At 41.7% G+C, this 24,638-nt stretch overlaps 1 protein-coding gene across 2 annotated transcripts in view; it reads right to left on the bottom strand.

Moving 5' to 3' along the window:
• The window catches only part of EVI5 (ecotropic viral integration site 5), a 151,173-nt gene that overhangs the window by 16,769 nt on the left and 109,766 nt on the right, over positions 1–24,638 (bottom strand). For both annotated transcript variants that reach the window (XM_019531104.1, XM_019531105.1), the window contains one exon: positions 13,660–13,755. In XM_019531104.1, the coding sequence (XP_019386649.1) occupies positions 13,660–13,755 (96 nt within the window). The remainder of the gene's footprint in view (positions 1–13,659; positions 13,756–24,638) is intronic.

Here is a 24,638-nt window from a genome sequence, read left to right as displayed (position 1 = left end):
AGTCAGAAACTTAAGCTTCAAAGGCGGACTGAGAGTTTCTTGTTTATCCCATTACGTCTTGTAAATTAAAATTTGTATCATATATACATAAAAACGGTGCGACTGCAGACAAGAGCTTCAGAGTAGTGTCTTAAGAGCAAGAACTCATTGTCTGGTGTTTGATAGAATCATCAGCTGTTACATTTCTTGAATTTGGGGTTTTAATAAAACAGATCCTTATATAACTACAGTGACAATTTACTTGCAACTCTTTCAAAAAGAGCTGCTACTCCAGGGATGGGCAAAATGTGGCCCGGGAGCTGGATGTGGTCCGCCAGGCCATTCTATCCAGCCCGAGGGGCCCCTAAAAAGTTTAGAAAATGAATATTAATCTGCCCTGGGCTGCCTGTCACATGGCCCTTGATGGCTTGCCAAAACTCAGTAAGCGACCCTCTGCCCAGAATAACTGCCTGCCCCTGTCTACTCGGACATGCAGCACAATCCTATTATTCTTACCATGTATCCTTCTAAATCTATGCATTTTTGCATAATGTTCCAAAATACTATGAAAGTCAACTACACAATGCAGGCCAGGCAAGGCCAACCTGCACCATGTATAGCACAAGTAGCTTTTGTTTGTAGCACATGGCAGATTGAAGAAGGGAGAGGCAGCATAGTGACAAATAGGGCAGGCAGCAGAAAACAGCAGCAGACTGGGCAGGGAGCAGAAAGCTTATCAGCCAATCAGGCAGTGAAAGGGGAACAGAGTGGCACTTGGGGAGGGTGTAGGGCTAAATCTGTGGCATGCCTGCCAGAAAGGTCCCCTCACTGATATGGGCCAACCCCTGTATTAGGAAAGGCACTGAACTTCTGGCACCCTTTGATGTAATACAACTTATTATCCCCACAAAGCCAGCTGGTAGATAGACTATTAAACCTTCTCAGGAGGGTACTTGCTCTTAGAGGATTGGGGACAGCCCTCCACTATATGCCTTAACAAGGTAAGGCAGAGTCTAATCTGTGGGCATGAAAACTGCAGAGAGAATAAACTGACACATTTGAGATGCTGCACAAATATAAATAAAGAGTATAAAAATGCAATTAGGTAAATAAAATGTTAAGTGTTTTCTACTGAGTGAATGATTGCTCTGTTTTTCCATTTAATTAAAAATGATGCGTCACAAACAGCTAAAAATATTACCAAAAAATGTATATTAAAAACAATTTTACATGCACGGCACATTAAAATTAATTCAGCCCTAAATCACAAAATCTGAGACTAAAAACCACTATTCTTAAATTTGCTTCGGTCTCCAAAGGTATCTTGTGGTCTTTGTGGGTAAGAATGTCAATTCTAATCTTTTGTTTCACTCCTGTAATCTAGGTGGCATAAGCCTTGCAACATACAGCAGGAAGTGCAGACAGCTGCTGTGTAATACGTACAAAACGACTAAATGTACAAAGAGCAGTGCATAAAACTGAACCAAAATGTAGGCAGTTTATAAATAATTTAAATCCACTCAGTGTGAATAAAAAGTGCAAAGAGGCAGTAAAAAACAGATTCCATGAAATTGCTACTGTAGTTTGAGTATGTGATTATACATTAGGCTGGACAGTTTCAATTTTTAAGATACCTAGTTTGCCTGTAATGCAGCTTTAACTCAGTTCAAGCCCAACCATTCCATGCATCTTTTTAATAGATTACCTTTTACTAAAGGTGGCAGGAAGTTATCAGGATATCTACTTGAAGGTAAAAAACATGTGGCAAAAGTTGCATTCACACTGTATGCTTAGAATCATGGTCCCTAGTAAATTTATTGCCTCTTAGGTTAAGCACAGACATTTGGGGGAGTTGGGGGGAAGTTAAGCCTGTTCAAAATGGCAGCCTATCAGGTAAGTTGGGATGGGGGGCTAGCAGAGCAGCTGGGGGGGCAAGCAGGCTGGGGAGGAGGTCAGGGGTCTGCCAGGGGATGGGGGGGGCAGGTGCGACCCACACAGTGTTACTGGGATCTGGGAGGGTCTGGTGGGATCAGAGGATCTTGCAGGATCCAGCAGGGTTTGGGGGGACCACTGGCTATTTTTTAGGCCCTGACCCTCCTAGTGAACCTACAACTCCATCCTTCCCACTCCTCTCCCCACCAGGACTTATTTGCTCAGCTCTGGCAGTGGTGAACACTGATAAAAGCAGCTGCACCCAGAGTGGCTCATGGGATGGAGGCGGGGGAGGACCGGCCAGTGGGAGTCGGCGAGGGGCCAGGAGCCTGAGGGGCAAAAACCAGCCTAATGCAAGGGGGTATGTGTGAAATGCACCACCTTGGGGCTGGAGGCTTGGTTTTCCCAGGCTTGGGGCTACACAGGGAAAGCATACAGTAATTCCATGCACTGGTTTAACCTAAAGCAAGTAAGTTTGATACTACATGGATCCAGGTTTATCTTAAATCAGGTTTCACAATTTTTAAAAACTGGTTTGTGCACATGGAACTTCTGTACAGCTACAGGCTTAGACTGATTTCTGGTCACTGAGATCAGGTCCATAAACGTAAGACCGGCACTGGGACAAGCCAAGTTTAAATTGGGCAGCCATTTTGAACCTGATTTAATCTCCCCAAATGTCCGTATTTAGCCTTAAAGGGCATGTGCAGATAAAATGGGGCTGCAGATTCATGGTCATCTTGGGGAAAGTGACCACCAATCAATCAATTTCACCATATAGCACAGGGTGGGTAAGATAACCAGTAGTGGGGGAAGTGCTTGACTTTAGGAAATCTAACTTCAGTGTGCTTAGGAGTCTAGTCAGTGATGCACTGCAGGATAGGAGTATTGGCAAGATGGGAATCCAGGAAGGGTGGTCGTTCCTAAAGGAAGAGATCCTTTGGGCGCAGAGGGAGACGACTCCAGTACAAGGGAAAAGGGGGAAGGGAGCCAAAAAACTTACTTGGCTAAATAGGGAAATCTAGGGGAATCTAAGGGCAAAAAGAAGGCGTATAGGGGGCTGGAAGCAGGGAGACGCTACCAAGGAGGAGTATACTTACTTGGCCCATACTTGCAGGGAGGCAGTTAGAAAGGCCAAAGCAACTACAGAACTGAGGCTGGCAACACAAATTAAAAACAACAAAAAGTCTTTTTTTTAGGTATGTAGGGAGTAAAAGGAAGGTGCAGGGCAGCATAGGACCCCTACTGAACAAGCAGGAGCAATTAATGACAGACAGGGGGGACAAGGCTGAGCTATTCAATGATTTTTTTGCTTCAGTGTTCTTGAACAGGGTTCAAGATAAGTCTCTTAATGGGTTCTTAGACGGGGATCAGAGGGACACCAGCCCACCAACTGTTGACGCTGACTTGGTACGGAGTCACTTGGATGGACTGGATGCGTTCAAGTCAGCAGGCTTGGATGAGCTGCATCCGAGAGTACTGATGGATTGGCTGGTGTCATAGCAGAACCACTGGCACGGCTGTTTGAGCACTCGTGGCACTTGGGTCAGGTCCCAGAAGACTGGAAAAGGGCCAAAGTGGTCCTTATTTTCAAGAAGGGGAGGAAGGAGGATCTGAGTAATTATAGGTCAGTGGATTTCACCTCCATCCTTGGAAAAGTCTTTGAAAAGATTATGAAGGACAGTATCTGTGGGAGTCCATTGGGAAAAATAATGCAGCAGGGTAACCAACATGAATTTGTAGCAGGCAGATCATGCCTGACCAATCTGGTTTCATTTTATGACAGGGTCACAAAATGCTTAGATGCAGGAGTAGAGGTGGATGTCGTTTTCTTGGATTTTATCAAGGCCTTTGAAACAGTATCTCATCTCATTCTCATAAATAAATTAAGAGGCTGTGACATTGATGTTTACATGGTCTGGTGGGTGGCAAATTGGCTTAGCAGTCACACCCAGAGAGTGGTAGTACACAGGTCAGTATTGACCTGGAAGGATGTGGGTAGTGGGGTCCTGCAGGGTTCGATCCTTGGACCTGTACTCTTCAATATCTTCATCAATGACTTGGATGTGGGTGTGAAGTGTACTCTCCACACTTGCAGACAAGACTAAATTGTGGGATGAAGTGCACACTCTGGAGGGTAGAGAACAGGCAGACCTGGACAGGTCAGAAAAGCAGGCAGTACACAATAGGATACAGTACAACAAGGACAAATGCAGATTGCTGCACCTGGGACACAAAAATATCTAGCATACCTACTGGCTGGGAAGTGACCCTGTCAGCAGCACAGAAGCAGAAAGGGATCTCGGAGAGTCATAGTGGACTCCAAGATGAACATGAGAGCGTGACGAAATCATCAGCAGAGCTAACCACACTTTATCATACAACAGCAGATGCATGACAAAGAGGTGATACTACCCTTCTGTGCAGCACTGGTCAGACTGCAGTTGGAGTACTGCATCCGGTTTTGGGTACCATACTTCAGAAAGGATGTTGATAGACTTGAGAGGGTCCAGAGGAGGGCCACTCACATGGGTAGGGGCTTATACAGGATAAGTCCTATGAGGAGAGACTGAGGGACCTGGACCTCTTCAGCCTCTGCAAGAGAAGGCTGAGAGGTGATCTCATGGCTGCCTACAAATTCATTAGGGAATGCAGCAAGGGATTGGAGATGCTCTGTTCACCAGGGTGCCTCTTGGGGTAACAAGGAACAATGGTCACAAACTGACAGTGGGCACATTTAGGCTAGATATTAGGAAAAACTTCACAGTAAGGGTGGCCAAAATTTGGAACGGGCTTTTCTGGGAGATGGTGCTCCCCCCTACCTTGGGGGGTTTTTAAGAGAAGACTAGATAGGCATCTGGCTGGGATCATCTGATCCCAACACTCTTTCCTGCCTAGGCAGGGGGTCAGACCCAATTATCTGTTGAGGTCTTTTCTGACCCTAACATCTATGAATCTATATGTTTTAGTTTGCTGCACTCCAAGTCACATAAGGCACATTATGCTACCGAATTTCCTACAGCAACTGGAATTAATGCATGCCATGCTGCCAAGGTGTGCAAACACTGACACCATTAAAGCAGTGCAAAAGCATTTATCCCACTTTAAAGTGTTGTGCAAACATGTCTCTCATTTCATTTACACACGGCCAAAGTTCCCATGTGATTTACAAGGTAACCATTTCTTACAGTATCTGATAATTATACGATTAGAGTTAAGGCTGACAAGTTCGCCGATGACACCAAACTTTGGGGCAAAGCATACACACCAGAAGACAGGAGGGCAGTCCAGGCTGATCTGGACAGGCTCAGCAAATGGGCGGATGAGAACCTGATGGTGTTTAACACTGAAAAATTCAAGGTTCTCCACCTTGGGAAGAAAAACCTGCAGCATCCTTATAGGCTCGGCAGTGCTATGCTGGCTAGCACTACGGGAGAAAGACTTGGGGGTCATGATTGACCACAAAATGAACATGAGCCTGCAGTGCAATGCTGCGGCTACTAAAGCAACCAAAACGCTGGCTTGCATCCATAGATGCTTCTCAAGCAAATCCTGAGACGTCATTCTCCCCTTGTACTCGGCCTTGGTGAGGCCGCAGCTGGAGTACTGCGTCCAGTTTTGGGCTCCACAATTCAAAAAGGATGTGGAGAAGCTTGAGAGAGTCCAGAGGAGAGCCACGCGCATGATCAGAGGTCAGGAAAACAGACCTTACGATGACAGGCTGAGAGCCATGGGGCTCTTTAGCCTGGAAAAGCGCAGGTTCAGGGGCGATCTTCCGGCCACCTATAAGTTTATCAGGGGTGACCACCAGGATCTGGGGGAACGTTTGTTCACCAGAGCGCCCCAAGGGATGACGAGGTCGAACGGTCATAAACTCCTGTGAGACTGTTTCAGGCTGGACATAAGGAAGAATTTCTTTACTGTCCAAGCCCCCAAGGTCTGGAACAGTCTGCCATTGGAGGTGGTTCAAGCACCTACACTGAACACCATCAAGAGCAAAACTGAATGCTTATCTTGCTGGGACCCCAGCTGACTTCCTGCCCTTTGGGCGGGGGACTGGACTCGATGATCTTCCAAGGTCCCTTCCAGCCCTAATGTCTATGAAATCTATGAAAAATCAATATCACTTATATGCTAGCATCCAAGGGAAAGAAGTGGTTTAATAAATCAGTTAACTATGAGAACAGAAACCTTACATTGCAAGCATATTAGTGCCACTTAAATACATCAGCAGAAACAGAGTAACCATATCAATGTAGAACATATCATTACTGATTAAAATGTACAGCTCATTATTTATTACTTCCTTAGGGACACAAGTCAGGGATCAGTCTTGTGAATTTAATCACTATTACCAACAGGGTTAACAAACGTTCTTTAATGACAGGGGTGGGCAAAATATGGCCCACATCTGGCCTGCCAGCTGATTGGATCTGGCTTGCAGGGAGGCACCCAGTAATTAATTGCATCAGGCCTTGTTGGTGGCCGTCTCTGGTGTGCTCTGCATGGGGCCATGTCCTGGCTGGGGCAGAAAGTGCTGTGCTCCCAGCCCCTCTTGCTGGAGGGTGCCAGCACTGCCAGCACACACAGCTTCTGAGCAAGGATGCTGCTGCTGCTGCCGCCAAGGGAACTGCTGGGATCCTCCAGCCTCCAGCAATTCCTCCTCCTGTGCCTGCTGGAGTACTCAGGCCAGCAGATAGGGAGGGGAAGCTACAGTGTCGAGGGGAGTAGAGTGGGCTCTGCCAGCAGCTTACTCAGGTCCTGCTTATCCCAGGCATGGGAGCGTGTGGATGAAGAGGGGATGGGCATGAAGGAGCTTGGCTGCTCACAAAGCCGTACGGAGCAGGCATGGGACAGGTGTGTGTGTGGAGGGGGGGGAGGGGGAGCAGCAGGAACCAATGTGAGCTTGGTGCAGCCCTGCTGGGCAGGCACATGAGATGGAAGCAACAGCAGCAGAAGCATCTGCTGCAGACCCACCAGGCAGGTGTGGCACAGACACCAAGAGAACCAGCAGTGCTGGGCTCAGCTCTCTGCCACCCCTCCCCTCTTACAGGGGCTTCTCTTGCTACCCACTGGTGGCAACTACTTTGCTGCCCTTTGCAGCACACTGCAAGCCGGGCAGGCAGCACTGATTCCCCTGCCTTTCTCCTATCCATGGGGGGGCTGGGCTCAGCCACATCACAAAGAGCAAGTGGGGGGGAAGCCCCCGACACGTGCACACACACCCAACCCACCCACAATACATGCATGCACCCATGCCCCCTCACACACCCTACCCCCCCACTATACCCATCCAACACAGTCCCAAACACCCCACTCACACACCCCACCATATACATCCCACACACATACCCAACTCCCACCATGCCCATATACAAACACCTCAACCACAAAAGCCCACACCCTCTACACACATCCACACATATACCCACACTTATACACCCACACCCCCTCACACCCACACACATATGCAGGTTCCACACATCCCACATATATACCCCACCCATACCCCCTCCACACACACCACCTGCAATATACCCACACCCCACATATGTATCCAGCAGTCCCACACACCTCACACCTCAACTACACCCACATGCACCCCACACCCACACACCCTTCTTACACCCGCACTGCACTCACACCCCCCACACCACCACACACAATATACAAGGAAACCCCACTGCCAAAAGGAGTACTTCCTGGGCAAGGGGAGAGACTTCTAGTGGCAAAGGTCAGGGGTTTGGGTGCGAGACTTCTGGTTAAAAGATGGCGACCAGGGGGCAGGGCACCTGCCAAGGGGCAGGGCTACCCTTGCTGCCTCACTAAAACTCATTAAGCAGCCCTCCAGCCAAAATAATTGCCGCCCCGTTTTATGATCTAAGTTAGAAAGGGGACAGTCCCTTGAAGTAATCCTAATGATAAGAGCATAGGAGGAAACTGGAGACTTTCAGGCAGGAAAGACTTGGAAGGGAAAAAGGAAATGGGAACAGGCTTTGCACTGCTGATTATAATAGGTCTAATGCCCAAGTCTAGAGGCTGTTAATAGTGTTGAAGGATATTGAGGTCTGAACAAGGGACAATCCGAAATACAAGTAGATTTTTACACTACAATTCCAACCTGCAACACTAAATTTGTAAGGAGTCAACTTATAAAACCAGATGCCCAATAAAGTGACCTGACCAGGAGGAATAAGTGTATTCCACTCATACTATAAAAAGGAGTCATGTAAGTTTACTCTGTGAACTGCAGAGTAAACTTACATGGGTGCTTTTTACAGTAAAGGTTTTAAGGGAAAAAATTCTGAAGTAGAATAATTGGCCATCTTTACTTCCCTATACACAGTTCATTCCTACAGCTGCACTGCTCACCTAGAAAACAGTTAAAGGACAGAACATGATTGGCTGTCCTGTAAAGAGTTTAAAGTGGTATTTGTTTGATGCACAGCAGAATTAATGCTTGACTACAGACTCTTAACAAGCTATGTCAAGTGAAATGACTAAATGGAGAGAATACTTAGGTTAGACATTTGTGAGCAATTTGTAAAATGAGTAAAATTTTAGTTGCTGTGAAGAATTTAAAGATATGAGTTTTTTAATAAACCTCACTACAGCTGAACAACTAAAAATTATGGGTATTTCCAAGTACTCTTTAGATGAACTTCTTTGTGTTCTCTTAGAAAAGATATTTGTACAAAGAGAACGATCCACAATATTGACCATGTCTCCAGTGTTCTTGTACTCTGGGTATTTGGCTTCCTAAAACAGTTGGCTAGTGAGCTGAAAACTAAGTAAAAATGCCAATTTACAATCCAGCACACAAATGAAATTACTGGCTAGATGTAAAGGAAACAGAAGGATACCAATTTATAAGAAAATGCAGGTATTAAAAATAATTTGTCTATTTATAACTAAATTATTGCAATTGAAAGATTAGAAAAAACTTGTACATTTTTCAGTTCTATTACCTGTGTATCTGACATCAGTGTGTGCAATCAGTTCAGTTTTCTATGGTATCTTGCCAGTTTCCTGCATGTGGGTGTGTTTTACCCAACAACAGGGAAGGACAAATAATTTGAATTTATTGCACATAAGACTTCTTAAAACCACAGCCTGGTCTTGAGACTGGACTGGTGAGTTGCTCTTTCCCCATAGCATCAAAAACTTAGTATTTCATACCTTTCTGTACAGCCCTCCCAAATAAGCCCTGGAGCTGCACTACAGTTTCAGTCAAGATACTTCCACAATGCACCCAGATGGGATTAAATACAAACCAGAGGCTTCCTCTTATAAGAAATCTTGCAGCATTCATTCAAATGATCTATTCCCATAGAGATCAGAAGTCTGTCATCTGTAGAAACATTTTTTGTACCTCATTCTTGCTAAGAAAGAGGGAAGAGTAAAAGAGCGAGTTAGGAGAGACCATAGAACTGTCAACCAAATTCAGAATTTGAAAACATCACATCTGGTAGGACCTGGTGAAATGTGCAGAGACTGCCAACTGGGTGTTTTGCAGACCTCTTTGGAGACTACTGTTTCTTCTAAGTTGTAGTTTTGAGGTGTGAAACTTGACGCCGTTAGATTTCCAGCTGTCTGATAAGCTTTTATACTAGTAGATCAGAACCTCATAGGGGAGATCTCTTAGGATCCTCTGAGGTCCTTGCTTTTATCAGCACAGGAAAGAAACAAAGGAAGATGACTTCCTAAAGGGCTTGTCCTGTCCTGGTCACATGCATTGCCTCTGCAGTGATCCAGACAGTGCTACTGGTGAATTCTTACAGGATGAGGTGGTTGATGGACACCCCCTCCTCTCCCCACCCGAAATGAGAGCAATGTTCTGGCTGAGGTAGCATGAAGTAAATTAAGTAAAATCTCTATGGATTGGGAGCCTGGAAGATTGACCTCCAGAAAAAAAAAAAAAAATGCAGGAAGGGCAAATACCAGCCAATGCAGTAAGCTCAATAACTGTTCTGGCTTACTAATGGCAATCAAAAAAACCCCCAAAAAACAGTTGGAGATAAAGTATAAAGATGCATATTATTTCAAAGGAATGGTTCATAAGGAGTTCCTGACCAGAAGTTCAGGTTTCAGTTAATAGGAGCCCTAATATGACGGTATTTAGAATCTGATATTAAAATGAAGAAGTTCTAGATCAGAAATAGCCAATGTTTTTGGCAGGAGTGCTGCAAAATAAGCCCCGTGAGCTCCCTGGTTGCCACTCCAATGCCCTTCCTGTGCCTGATCCACTACTCTGCTTTCTGCTTCCCTATCTGCTGCTGTATTGCCTGTCCGTTCCCCAGACATACAGAGGCTGCCCATGCCAACTGTGGGATCTGTGTCAGAGGTTTGTCACCCCTGTTCTAAATATTCATTTTTTCAATCAACAACAATACCTAGGTGGTGGATGACAATAAGGCTAGTCCTGGGAGCCGCCTTTGTGAGAAGGGGGGTCCTGGGTGGGGTGATGGGTGCAAAAATAGTCACTACCAACCACAGCTGGGGCTAATCACAGTGCTGCAATTGATAGCACAACAGCTGGTGCTGCCCCAAGCATTGAACAGCTGCCCAGGATGCAGAGCCACCTGGTTATGCTTCTGAATACCTACTATACATTGCAAATCCTAGAGCTGCTTTAAAACGATTTAGTCTGTAATCTCATGTACTGAAATTCTCTGTTAGTCCAACCACTTTTCCCACTATAAAATGATTTTTTACCTAGTTTTCCTGTTGTAAACACTTCAATATTGTTACTGGGGGGAGAGGGAAGCTAAACTAAAATAAACAATAAGCACTTATGAATGTGTCTCTATTCCACCTGAAGTCCACTGAAGACACGCTGGATCAGAGTCTCTGATGATGATAGCCGGCATAGTTAAACTGAAGTCATTTGGGGTAGTCACTTTATGCTAACTGAAAAATCTACCTCAATCTCAGGTTTTCTATACGTATGGCTTTTGCTTTCACTTTATGTGTAGCTTACATATCAATAATGTATACTTGAGGTAATTTCACACAGATTCCATGAATTCTGCCTAATCCCCTGTGACCATTCAAGCTGTTTGAGAGGTTGTGGTCAACCTGTCATGTACAACATTGCTCTATCTTCAGGAAGATGAATTTGCAAATTCATTCTTAACGTCTCTATGAATTTTTGGAGAAGTAGAGTCAAAAGATCAGTTAACTTAAGAGTGTAGCCATTAATGGTGACACAGTTAAAGGACCCTTCCTTTCAGTACAGAGTTTTATTAAGAATTTCTATAGTTCATAGATACCTGTCAATTCTACAAAGAAACAATTTTGAACACCGAGGACCTAAAAAGGCAATTGTATTCTTCATATTGCTCCTGCTTTAAGATTTTTTTCTGCAAGAAAATAAATGCAAGGAAAGTTATTTCCTTAGCAGTTAAACAGAGACTAATTCAACACTTCTTAGTAGTACTGGTTTTAACATGCATATACTAAATGTATTCTGGTCTTCGATCACCTACTGCTACCAAATATTTAAGTGGGAATTCAAAATAAAAGGCATCATGTAAAAAATATTCTACCCGCTTAAGCTTTCATTTAAAATAACTTTTAAGATATACTTAGTAGTAATTTACTTATTAGTATATAACAACTTTATTATAACGAGGAATAAAAACAAGTTGCCATTGATTTTGGGAAGATAGTTATTCAAGGGCTTGAAGGCCATTCACATGAAAAATGTGTTGCTAATACCTTTAAATGTTTAATTCTATAGAACTAAAGGCTTGTCTACACATAGACTTATTGTCAGTTACTGTTGCCAGTTAGTTGCTTCCAAAAAACTCCTTGCATGGTCAGTCTTATTCTACAATAAGAATGCCAGATTCCTACTTAACCACCCACTTTGGAAATACATTGAGGCACTCTGGGTATTGTATATATCGCAATGTAATATTGTGTTAAGGTACCCCAGCTAGTTCAGGCAATGAAAGCAACAGAACTGTTAGTGCAGTATTCTACCTGGGCTAACATGCTATACTGCTCCTATTATCTGAAAAAGCTCAAGCAGAGCCAACTAGGAAATCCATACTACATTGTCTGGTGTAGAAATACCCCCCAATTCTGGAACAAGAATCCACACATGGAATTATTCATGGGACAGCTACTGTGCTTTGAATTTACATCCTACTACAACGGGCATTAACTGAGGGAAGATATGGCTCTAACGGTATTTCTAGTTGCTTAATATTAATATATTTCTAAACAGATTCACCAGTGGTAAGTCTAGGTAATTATAATTTACCCCATAAACCCCGTCCTTATTCTGAGCCATTCATATCAACTTACATCCATTTTTGCCTTCAGTAGTTTGCTACACCCTGGTGCGGTTTTGTCAAAAATGTTACTCAACCATTTGACTTTCACCAGACAGTTACAAAGAGAAAGTTGTATTCACCTAACAATTGTCCAAAAAGTGATAAACTAATATTCATTGGTTTCTTCTCCCTTTTTGTCCCCGCACACTGTTTAAATCTTCCAGAGTAAGACACTATCTCTTAGCTGCTCCTAAAGGTTTTGCACAATATACATACCCCAGAAATTCTGAAAGCAAGAAGACTTCTGAAAGATGGTTGGGATTATAAAGGAAGTTAACTGTATCCATTTAAACATATTACAATTCTTTAATGCAAGAAGGCACGGTATTGATTTTAAATTTATTTTTAAGTGAATTTAATGCTTGCTAAAGGTGCTGGAACTGATGGGCTCAAGAGACTGAAGTCCTTTATCTACAATACAAAGAGCACTACAAGATTCACTACTATATTATAATCCTCAAGGGACTGGTCCTAAAAAGGCTGAGCCTTTTAAGATGGTGTCTACTAGTACACTACATACACATTAAGAAAACCCGAACAGCAGCATGGTATAAGTGATGTGATTATTTAAGGTAAAAGCCTCAGGAACAGTAAGGCAACTGAGAGAGTTAATATTGTAGAACAACGCAATCCATTCAGATATTAAGATAATCAAAGCTACGTATTTGGAAAGTGTGCAGAAGTAGTCCAAAACAGAAGAGATGACTGGGTATGTTGCACCATTGCACAGGGTTTAGATAAAGAAATTTCTTCACAATATGAGATAAACTGAAATGAACCAGTCAGTGTTTGGGTTACATAAGCTTTCGCACTCTTCTGATCTTTCTAGTTAACAGAAAATTGCCATGATTATAATCAAGGGAATCTGAAGAAAGGAATTTCATAGGTTCAAGGTTTTGACAGTTTCTAAAACTAAGAAATCTGTTAACTGACATTAAGCAAGCATCCTTTTTAGCAATCTCAGTAATACTACCATATAAAAAACCTTTCCACACAACGGTAAATACCACAAATCTGCACATGGACTCTATGATGGCACAATGCAGTGTCGTTTAATTGAGTTAACCTTATAAGCATAGCAGTGCCTAATGCATACAACAGCAACATATTCAATTCTTCCCTACAATCTCATGAAAATTCAGAAAAAATGGATGTGCAATTCCTAGGCTCAGCATTTATGTATCATTAGGTAAAAGATTTAATCAATACAAACAGTGATTCCTTACACTTTACCAAAAAAGGACTAAGTTCAGAAAAACTAGAATGTTATATTTATAATACTAGGTTAAAGAAATGTTTTAATGAAGCTGTAATAGTTGATCATAATCAGCAAGAACTGCTGTGCTTACAAAATACTAGGATAAAAGATTTAAGTGAGCAAAGATGGCAGTATTTTATCACTTACCTCCTGCTTCAGTTCTGCTATCTGATCTTTCAGTTCTCTGATATACTGGTTAGAGTCAGATTTATTAAGCTGCCCTTGAATTTTTCCTTCTTCTTTCTGTTTTTATTAAGAGCAAAAGAAACCATATTAATAATCTTTATGGTTATATGTAGTCTTATTTTAAGAGACTGAATGATTCAAGCATATAGGATACAGAACTCTTTACTCCTAGCCACTTGTTTAAATCTGACTTAGGCTGGCCAGAACCAAAAGCTGTTATCTGTAAAGATGGTACAGTGCCTTGTGTAACGTTTTAGTTGTCAGTTTCTAGTGAACAGCAACCATCTACATTCACATAGCCATTATCTTGCTTTCTGTGTCCAAATGAGAAAAATGTAACTTTCCTTTTATTTTGGGATATATGTCAGGGAATAATCACACTTGCCAAACATTAAGTCCCTTTAACTGAATTTTCTATGGAATTCCTAGTTTAAGTATCACCCTAAATGTGATGAATAGAGGAATTGGAGGTGAGGCACTGAAGTGTATATGACAGAGTCGGTCTGTCTGTACCTTCCATGTCACCAAGGCTGGGCCACAGCTTTTTGGAGTCCCCTGTGAGATATAGTTTTGGGTCCCCCTGGTGGTAGGAGGAGAGGGGGGGGAGAGAGCAGCTGGATGTGAAGCTGGCAGCGGCATCAACAGCAAGGGGAAAGCAGGGGGCAGGGCGAGTGGCCAGATGTGAAGCTGGCAGCAGTGTCGACAGCTGGGGGGGAGACGGGGGGAAGGTGACAGCAAGTGGCCAAAGAAGCCAGTGGTGGCATTGGCAGTGGGGGATGGTGAGTAGGTAGATGTGAAGCTGGCGGTGGTGGCAACAGTGGTGAGGGTGGCGAGCGACTGCACATGAAGCCGGTGGCGGTGGCAACGCAGAGTGCGTTGGCTACAGGGCCCCCTGCAGCTGCAGGTTCCTCAGCATGGAATGAGCTGGCCTTGCCTGTCACAAACACAACGGTGCCTGCAACTGCTGGGGTTAGGGAGGAGCCTGGAACTAGTCTTATTTTCCTTCTTTGCATCCAGTAAAAGTAAGCTGATGCTTATATATCTCTGATGCAGTTAGTCTAAGGTGCAAAATCTACCCTGGCCCTCTGACAAGCCTTGTTTCACCACAGGCAGCCACAGTTCCCAAGTACAGAAGAGATTTTAGCTGTACAGGTTTGAGAGCTTGTAGTGCTAGAACCTTATCAATTAAGATACCCATACTTCTGCACCCTACTGAACCAAAGCTTATGGTAGATCTCTCCCCTTTCAATTTGATAGGCATAGTACATAGGACTGGCCTCTTCCCCATGGTTTTCTGTTCCATTGAAAACAATAGTAAGCAGTGACTAATATTCCAGTAATGGTGGAGTGCCCCTAGCAGCAAAATAACATCCATCTTTGGCATCAGCACCTTCCATCTCTTTGTATATTATAGAAAATGCAGGTAGAAACTGAATATAATGGATAAGATTGGATTTTCTGCCCACTACTAAACTTTGATGAATTACAGTTCTGCCTCCAACTTCTTTACATACATGAAAATTTAAGGCATAAATCAGTCATTTGTCAGAAAAAAGTTTCCAAAAAAGATTAGAGACTGAATATCTTGCAGGTTCCATTTTTAAATAATTGTAACTTTAACAAATTAAATTAAAATTCTCAGAAAAATGTGTCTTTACACACAAATGAGTAGCTATAAACAGAATGGTGTAATTTAAAGGATGGCATTTAAAAAAAAAAATCAGAGTATCAACCCAATTTTAAAAACTCAGTAATTTGTGCCCTAGAGCTTTTGAATAAAATTGGTAATGAATAAACTGTATAACAAATACGTTTTAAAATGACACAAGTGTTACTGGTTTGATTTATTAAGTATATTAAGATGAAGTGTTAATTCCTATAAAAGCAGAGGTTATTTGATTATCAATCATTTTGTCCCAGTAAAGATGTTCAGGGGTACTTTAACTTGCTTTTTTAATGTTATAGATAAATATGAAGTTTAAGCATTAAATTTTAATGGTTATTTACAGTCTACATTTCTGCAAACAATTAGAAAGCTAAAATATAAAACATTTTTGATAATTTAGGACTATAAATGAGAAGAAAGTAAAAATCAAAAGCTGATTTAAATGTTAAAGTATAAATACATGAATTAATCTATTTTAAAATAACTTCTCTCCATTTTGTTTGCACCATTTCACAGCAGACTCAGGTTGCAACTCACATTGTTTAATTCCCTTTAAAGTGGTGCTGCTCGATTAGGGAGTGAAGAGAAAGAAGTTTTAGCTGTTCTTCAAAAAGACAAAACAAAGTAAAAAGTATTTATAGGGTTTGGTTTTGTTTTTTTTACACAGATACCTATGAAATACTAGATTTATAACATAACAGATACCAGAAAATTGAGGGCAAGATCAGCAGGCTGAGCTCATGCTAGTGAGCTTTCAAATTTAATGGCATAACAGAAGGAGCCTCTAAGACACTTTGTATCTTAGATCTTATCAGGCAGAAGGCCCAGAAGGCCAAGCAGGATGACACCTAGCAATCTTGTGCGGATTGATTGCCGGCCATTTCATTCAGCTGAGCACACAGCCATCCAATGAGTTGAGAAATAGTTAGCCAAGTTAGTATGAAGTCAAGCAGAAGGCAAGGTCAACTCAAGGTGCCTTCGGCCTGACTTCAAACTAACACGGCTCTCTCTCTCTCTCTCTCGCTAGATCCTACCAGTTGTCAATATTTTAGAGGCAATTTCTGAACTCTGTAAAATTATATATCTTTTACCATCATGCTCTTGGTTACTCTACATCTGATATTTAAATCCAACAGTAATTAAACAGCTCTGCAGCCCGAATTATAATCAATTCCCTCCTTTATCCTCAGCATTTATTTGTCCAGCCTATTTTAAAAGCAAACAAAACTCAGAATTTGACTGCCCCCTCTATAGAAGTCTTCCTACCATTTTTAAAATAAATAATAAGCAGAAACTGCTCAATTTTATACCCTTTCTGGGAGAGCAAGAGCACCGGAAAAGTGGAAAAAAATAAAAACCTAGACTGCACTCTGGAAGAGAGGCAGCTCAGGTCTCTACATAAAATATTGTCATCTCACTTTATCAGGAATCATCTATTAGCTCAGGCCAACTTATGTTAGAGCAGCTCCTTGTAATAACAGAAATATGAATGAGTATCACTGTACTAGTCTTCCCCATCTTCAGTTCTTAAGCCAGTTTGGCATTTCTATTAAATTTGTTTTTCTTAAATACCATGCAAGTTATATGATCCATAAACCATGCTATTATACAGCAACATTAAACTGAGGGAGGGCTCTACTATGAATAATGGATATGGGTGTCTTTTAGTATAGCCAACAGATCGTTGAGTAACAATTTTTTACTGCTTTTCATACTTTGTAATGGTACAGTTAGCAGCTGTGACAAAATGAGCTGGATTTTAGTCCTTTGTGAGCAGGAGAATTATTTACCTTATTCCTAGTCAGTTACTTAGATCTCACTAAACACATAATTATTTAGGGTCTAAGAATGCTCACCACAGGTGATAATACAAGGGAAGGAATGGTTCCAGCTTGTCTTTCAGATTTTACAGAATATACAGACCTGCTAATTAGGAGAGCATTTCTCATAGTACTATGCATATTGAACATGGAGGTAATTGATACAAAAGGGAAAGCCCACAATATTTTCTACAGAGTCACTTTACAAAGAATCATTCTGTAACTTCCTCTTGCAACACAAAACACAGCAAGTCAGATGTCAGTACACTTGGCTTGCTGCAAAAAGCATTGGATAATTCTAGTTTCAGTTACTTATGGCCTTGTGTTTTATTACAAGGTACTACAAATACAAACGGTTGAATTGTAAGGTTATAGTAAGGTATAAAATAACATTTTAGGACAAGGTATAGAAGCCTTCATGACTGCAGATATTTTTTTCCCTAAATAATGTCAAGAAAAAATATTTTATTGGGGCTTTCTCCCTGGGTACAAATCATTTAAAAATACACCTTTATATTTAAACATTTAGAAACTGGTTTATCAATGTTACATAGATAATCTACCCAATCATCTTATTATGTATTTAGAGCCATTTTATGCAAATAGTTCCCTTTCACAACTTCCTCCTGCCTGGCAGGCTGTGAGGCCAGGCTGCAGCAACCATGAGGACTACTGGTCCCCACTGGGGTGCCAGCATTTTATTTTTAGCATGGGGTTTTTTAATTTTATTTTGCGGTCTTCTCAGACAATGCCCAATTTTGTGTTTTCTGTGAAACCACAAACTAAGTAGGTCCCTAAACATGACTAATGAGCTTGTGATGGGCCTTTATTTCCTGGGAAAGTTCATTCCAGTCTCAGACGAGCCCCTCAAAAAGTTGAGTCTTCCACAGAGATGTGTTTTATCCTTAGTATGGTATAGAGATTTCCATGGTGCCAGAAGAAAATACCAAAAGTTGTATACCATGGTCTTCATCCTGGAATGTTAGGTGACGCAGACTTAGAACATGGAGTAGTTTGAGACCCTAAACTTGATTTGAAATTCCACAGGAATCCTAAAATTGGAAATAGATTTGATGCATTTGTGGCAGTCTGTGATAAGGTGACAAACTACAAAATTCTGTACTGCTGCTGTTCAGGTGCTGAGACTGTCATTGCCAGATAGCACGTTTCTGTAGTCAAGGGGTTATAAATAACCAAGGCTAGGTCTCCAAGCCATAGAATGGAAAGGAATTTCTTGTAGCTAACCTGAGATGAGACGCATGACATTAAATCACAAATGCTACTCCATGAAAGCTTTACATCAGTGAGGAACCAGGAGTTTGCATTACAACTTCAAACCTTTCAAAATGCTTTCCTCTCCAGTGTTGTCATTCAGAGAAAGGGTTGTGGCAGCTGGGTACCTGCCTCTGACACAAACTGGGTCACTGTGACCTGTAGGTTGTGGAGTGTTGGCTTAAAAACCTCTAATATGTTAATTAATTACAACAGGAATGGCACCAAACCATTCCCAAATTTGATTTTTTTCAGTGACGACTTAAGAATGGTGCATCTTAGAGTCTGCAACAATATGAATCTTGATTTCAGACAAGGATCTATCTAGCTTAAGGAAATGAGGGATACTTTTTGTTAGTTTTTTGAAATGCATAAAAAAGAATCTAATGAGATGTTCTGTTGCTGAACTTGTACTTGGTAGTATGCTATAGTTGCCAAGTGTTCTGCAGCTCACCAAATTAAATTTGACTTTCCTTGCTGCATTTCCAAATAATTGAGGTATTAATCCCAATTTGATAATGAAGGCAGTTAACTCTGAAGCTTAATTAAGGCAATTTAAGGTTATTTAAAACATGGACCTAAGCACACCCAAGCTTACTTATCTGACCTTCTCCAGCTATCTACTAGACAGATGCCAAAATCTTTATAGCTCCCCTGAAATAATACAATATAACTAATTTGCCATGCAAATAGCAGCATAATGGAAAAAAGTACCCAAATCAGGGTTGATATCAAAATACAGAGAACTGCATCAGTTGTAAAAAATGATATACATTTTCCTATTTAAACTGTCTGTTTTAAACACACCTGAAGCCACCACAGAGGATGGCTCTCTTGACTCTGTATTTGCCTCCATTTTAATCCTGCACCCTGAAATTCCAACACTGTAGTCACTATTGTACCATATAAGGAAGGTCTGATGAGATTTTCTTCACAGCCTACCACCACTTCTGAAGCAGCTGGAAGGAAGTTTGCTGCATCTACCAGCTTGCCTGTGACTACCTACATCTTTGATCAGTGCTTTCAGCTCATCGTCCAATGGCTTTACACTGTGAAAGGCCAACCACATTTAATATTAAATGTTAAGGATTTGGGGTTTTTTTCTTTATGTGAATTTTGTTTTTTAAACAAGTACTTAGTTTGAGATATTAAATACTTCAGAATTGAAACAGTTCATTAATGAAGGGAAACGTGAACTTGTGAATTCTAAATGGAATCTTAAAGTTTAAGGTAGAAATATCATGCACCATTAAAGGAAATAACGTAAACAATTAGTAATCTTTCTCTGCATAGGTCTCAAAAAATCTAAGGTTATGCGTAGGATGTGGGTTTTACTTTGGGAGTACTATTACAGAAAATCTGTGGTGTTAGACAAGGTCACGACATAGTGCAGAGTGCTTGGTCTATACACGCTTAAAACGTACGTTTAGAAAACAAATGAAATATCCACAACAGACACAGCAATCAATATGTATGTTATCAGGACAGTGAAAACATTTAAGAAAATATTTGCTAAATCTAAACATTTCTAAAATTAGAACTTTTTTTGCAATAAGAATAGTTGAACACCAGCGAACGAATACACCAGTTTACTGTAGTAACAGAAACTTATCAGGAGTTGGCTTTCATGACTGAATGTCAGGACCCAAGACCCCACTGATCTAAGAAGTCCCACTAATTTCTTAAGAGCAAGCAACCAGCCTTAAAGGTGCATGGTAACCAAGCCATACTCTCTGCCTTCTTTTGGTAAATCAAAGTGAACACCCTAAGCCTCAAGCAATCATTGAATTCAAAGGGCTTTATCCAGGCAAAATAAACAGGAATAAGGTGCCAGTAATACAAGTGTTTAAATATTTATTTCGTTCCATAGATTTGTTTTTATTTTATTCTTTTTCCATTAGCCAGGACCAAAAATGAAGACCCTGGTACGAACAAAGTAAATATGCAACTGTGCAAACTGCCCACCATTAATATAACAGTGATAACAACAAAGATGAAGGAAGGCATAAATAAACACTGAAAAATGTTCTAAACCTGGAATGGCCTTAGCCATACAGTTAGGCCTGGCAAGAAATCAAACCGGAGATAATGTCAGCCATTTCAGTCTCAGCTCCAGATGTTTAGTGCCACAAAGGGCACATGAACAATCCCAGCTGAAATTCATGATTATCTGAGTGTGGGCTAAACTCCACAGTTAAAATATGCAGAGTCTACCCTGAACAGCAGAAGAAAATTTCTGAACATTTTTTGTATGCAAATCTATGGGTTTAGTATAATATAAACAATGGTTTATAGAGCCAAATCAGAGGCAATCAGCATATTATGTTAGGTTATTGGATCAGTAGCAGATGAAAGGAAGTTCTTTTCCTTCCGAAGTGTTTTTTCACTGATTTAGAACTGTCTACATAGCAATAATCTGCCTCAGCTTACTTTTCACTGCTATCAGAGGAGGCTTTTTAAACTCTTGCTGTGTGGTAAAGACACTTTGCATTAAAGATGTAAATTAAGTTTATTAAGAAGGGTAAATGTGGTGACTAGTGGCCTTTCAGTGACTTCAGAGTGACTCATTCTAGACTTTCAAAAAACACATCACTAACATCACATACCACTATTGATAAGAGTGAAAAAAAAAAAAAGAAGGTTTCCTGTAACTTGAAAAGATGGAAACAATTTCTTTACTTAACAGTAAGTACTTGGAAAAGTTATTAAACAGAGGTCAGCAAAGGGCTCTAATTCTAGAGAGCCACCATTACCAGTTTAAACCATGGGAGAGGACACTAGCACAATCATAGATTTCTTTTATAGTTATTCTTGGAGAAGTTTATACACAGTTGAAGAAAGGGGAGATGCAACAAATTCTCTGAATTTGCCTGAAATGTGCCAATAGGGAGTGATGTTACCTTTTGTCCAGAGCAGCCAAACTAACATGTGAACGAGTGCAGTTTTCTTAAAATTGTTATCACTGTTCAAAATTTCAGTCCACAGTTTCTCAACTCACCAGTGGGTGATTTTGAGTGGAAGGCAGCAGATATAAAAACTCAGGGAGGTGGGTATGGAAGAGAGCAGTCCTTGCAGAAAAGGGGCTACCACTGTGCAGCCCACTCCCACCTCCTCCATGCTCATCTCAAGACATTCTGAGAGGGGGTGGACTCAACATGCTTCAAGGTTTTTTAAGGCCCAGCTTGACAAAGCCCTGGCTGGAACAATATAGTTGGGTATGGTCCTGCTTTGAGCAGGAGGTTGGACTAGATCAGTGGTTCCCAGCTTTTTTTTAATACCACGGCCCGGCAGGAGCAGAACAGAGCATGCAGAGCTGGCTACCGCCCTCCTGAGACTGCCCCGCTGTGCAGCCTTAACCCCGGAAGCTCAACTTTAACCCTGGGAAGCCACTTGCCCAAGAGTCCCACTAGATGACTTAAATGGTCTCCTGAGGTCCCTTCCAACTCTAATTTTCTATGATTCTGCCTTTTTATTGGATAGAGCAGAGAGAACTGGACCAGCTGGTTGGCTCTAGCATACCTCTCTTTCCTGTTAGTTTTAGCAAACAGACTAACTTACTGTCAAGGACAGAGATCAGGAAGGAACTGTTTCTGTTGAGCCTGAATGACCGAGGTTCTATTGGTTTTTACTGCCCTTACAGCTTCAGGAAGCATAGTTGAGTTAACAGCAACAGGATATCAATAGGTAACATTAGGAAGTTAAATGTTTCTGCTTGTTGCAGTTGGTGTCTAGTGCAGAAGAAAGGCTAAAAAAGAGCAATGGAGACCCATGATTTTGCTGATGGGTTTTGTGCCCGTGAAGAAGAAGCCTACCAAGTGGAACCTATGGTATCCTTGCCCAAATCCACTTAACCCCAGCAGGAGTGGGAAGAAGACATAAGTAGGTCAAGAAGGAGCTACCCTAGGTGGTTTGGTTATATGGTGTGAATTTACTTAATTTACATGGGACCCAGTTTATATAACCTTTTTCTGAGGGGTATATAAACTAAGTTTAAACTGACAAATAAAAATGAAACACAAAGAAAGAACAAAAGGAAAGAGGACAGACAAGAGTGACAAATCATGCATTTACTTAAGCAGTTCTTCATGACTTGTTTTAATCATTTCATGAGTTTAAGTGCACAGTGCTGTGCACATACTATATTTTACATTTGCTTTCAGTTCTCTTTAAAACCGAGTGTACTGGATTACAGAGAACTGAAACATGAACAGATTTGACCTTTATTTTGTTTAGGAATATCTACTGGGATTTAGGAATGGATTTTTTGCACCCAAATATGTTCACTCAAAAGCTAATAATCCCAAGTCTGTGAACGTTAGGTGTGCCTTGAATGACCAGGATAAAAATGACATGCAGGGTCTTAAATAATATTTATCAGCTCTCATGCAAGGTACCCAAGTAGCCTACATTTATATAAAAAAATGCCAAGCTGCTAACTTCTTTTTATCTGCTATTGTTTAGAACTGACCCAAAAACAGTGATTTAAAATCTAACACCTGCACATGTAAAGTTAAATCGGTAGTAATGTGGGTGTAGTGATGTTCAGTATTACGAATTTGAACATCAGTGTCTTGCACTTGCACCTACGAAACATTTCACAGAAAACTGCACAAGTTAGGTTAAACAGAGTTATGGGTCTCATGTGGACCTGACATTGAACCTCTAGAGCTTCTTAGAAAAGCACCCTCCCCCTCAAAAGGAAGGTTATGTGGTAAATTAACTTCCTCCCTGTATCATTGTCAACTGAGACAAATGCAATACACCAAGTTAAGTGCAATCACTTTGTTTCAGAGTCTGACACCCACTCCTTACATGTACTTCACAGTATTAGAACCTGCCTTAAATAATAGCCCAGTTCAACCCAAAGGCCTTTCTGCTTCTCTGTTTGGTCATAAAAGGGCTACCATAAAGTGACTGGGAGGAGGCAGAGCCTTCTCCACTGAGGTTAAACCCCACTCCCTCCCAAAAAAACCCAAACAGCTACCAAAAGCATTGCAAAATAGAATTTTACTCCCTAAATTTAAACTGCTACATTTGAAAATGTACAGGGCTTCTACTGGGAAACACTGACTTGTGTTGAAGCAATTTGTTTGTATTCAGTAGACCTAGGATAAACAGATATTTACACTGTCCATTTTTCCATCCACTTGAATTAAATTTCATAGACATAGACATTAGGGCTGGAAGGGACCTCGGGAGATCATCCGGTCTGGCCGTAGGCGGGCAGGGAAGGGAAGGCGGGGGGGGGCACGAGGCTTGCCCGGGGTTGCATGATTTCGATGGATATAAAACTTGTAAATAGAATCATCCGTGCACAAAGAGCTTAACGGAGCAAATTTTCTGAATGACCTACTATATTCACCCAAATCCAAGACAACATTGAATTTAAGGCAAACCCCCCCATAATTAGATTCTATCCATGAAAAATCATAAATTTGTTATAATTTTCCCTGGATGGAATCTAATTATTGAAAGGTCACCTTAAGTTCATCTCCCCTACCACCACTATGGCAGGGAAAGAAGCAGCAGAGGGACGGAAGTAGCCAGACCCCTACTGCTTCCTCCCCTATGCCTGTCTGCCCCATGCCACTTGCCCTTACCACGTGTCCCCCTGCTGCTACCCCCCTGCCACTCATCCCCACTTACACCTACTCGCATAGCCGTTTACCTGTCCCACCTGCTGCTTAACCTCCCCTGCCATTGCCTGTCACCCCCAGATGCTCGTCTCCCTGCCAGTGTCTGCTCCCTGTTGCATGACTCATGTTCTGCATTCTCTGTTTTTTATTAAAAAAAAAAAAAAAAAAAAATCTGGGAATTTTTTTGGGTTCATCTTCGAAACATAAAAACCGGGATGAGAGTGGGATAAAAGGAAGAAAAGGGGGGGAAATATCGGTGTATATCAGGAGAAAAAAAACCTGGCAGTGAGGGAGGGAGAGAGTAAGAGTGGGACTAGGGAAGGAGCAGGGGGAGGGGTGCGGTGCAGCCCAGTGGCAGCTCCCAGGACTGCAGCAGGGAGCAAAGCAGGGGGAGCTGTCAGTGGATGTGTGGTGAGGTGTCACGGCTCTTGCTGCTACGTGTCCCCTGGGAGGGCTATGGGCTGCACCGGACTCTTCTTGGGGGGCCTGTGTCCCTGGATCTGAGTGTAGGATGAGAGCAGGCTGCTGCTACAACCCACCCTGTTC

Source organism: Crocodylus porosus, unplaced genomic scaffold (assembly GCF_001723895.1).
Source record: "Crocodylus porosus isolate Cpor-Errol unplaced genomic scaffold, CroPor_comp1, whole genome shotgun sequence".
Taxonomy (NCBI): domain Eukaryota; kingdom Metazoa; phylum Chordata; order Crocodylia; family Crocodylidae; genus Crocodylus; species Crocodylus porosus.
The sequence above is the reverse complement of the archived record's forward strand: the minus strand, read 5'-3'. Positions and strand labels throughout refer to the sequence as shown.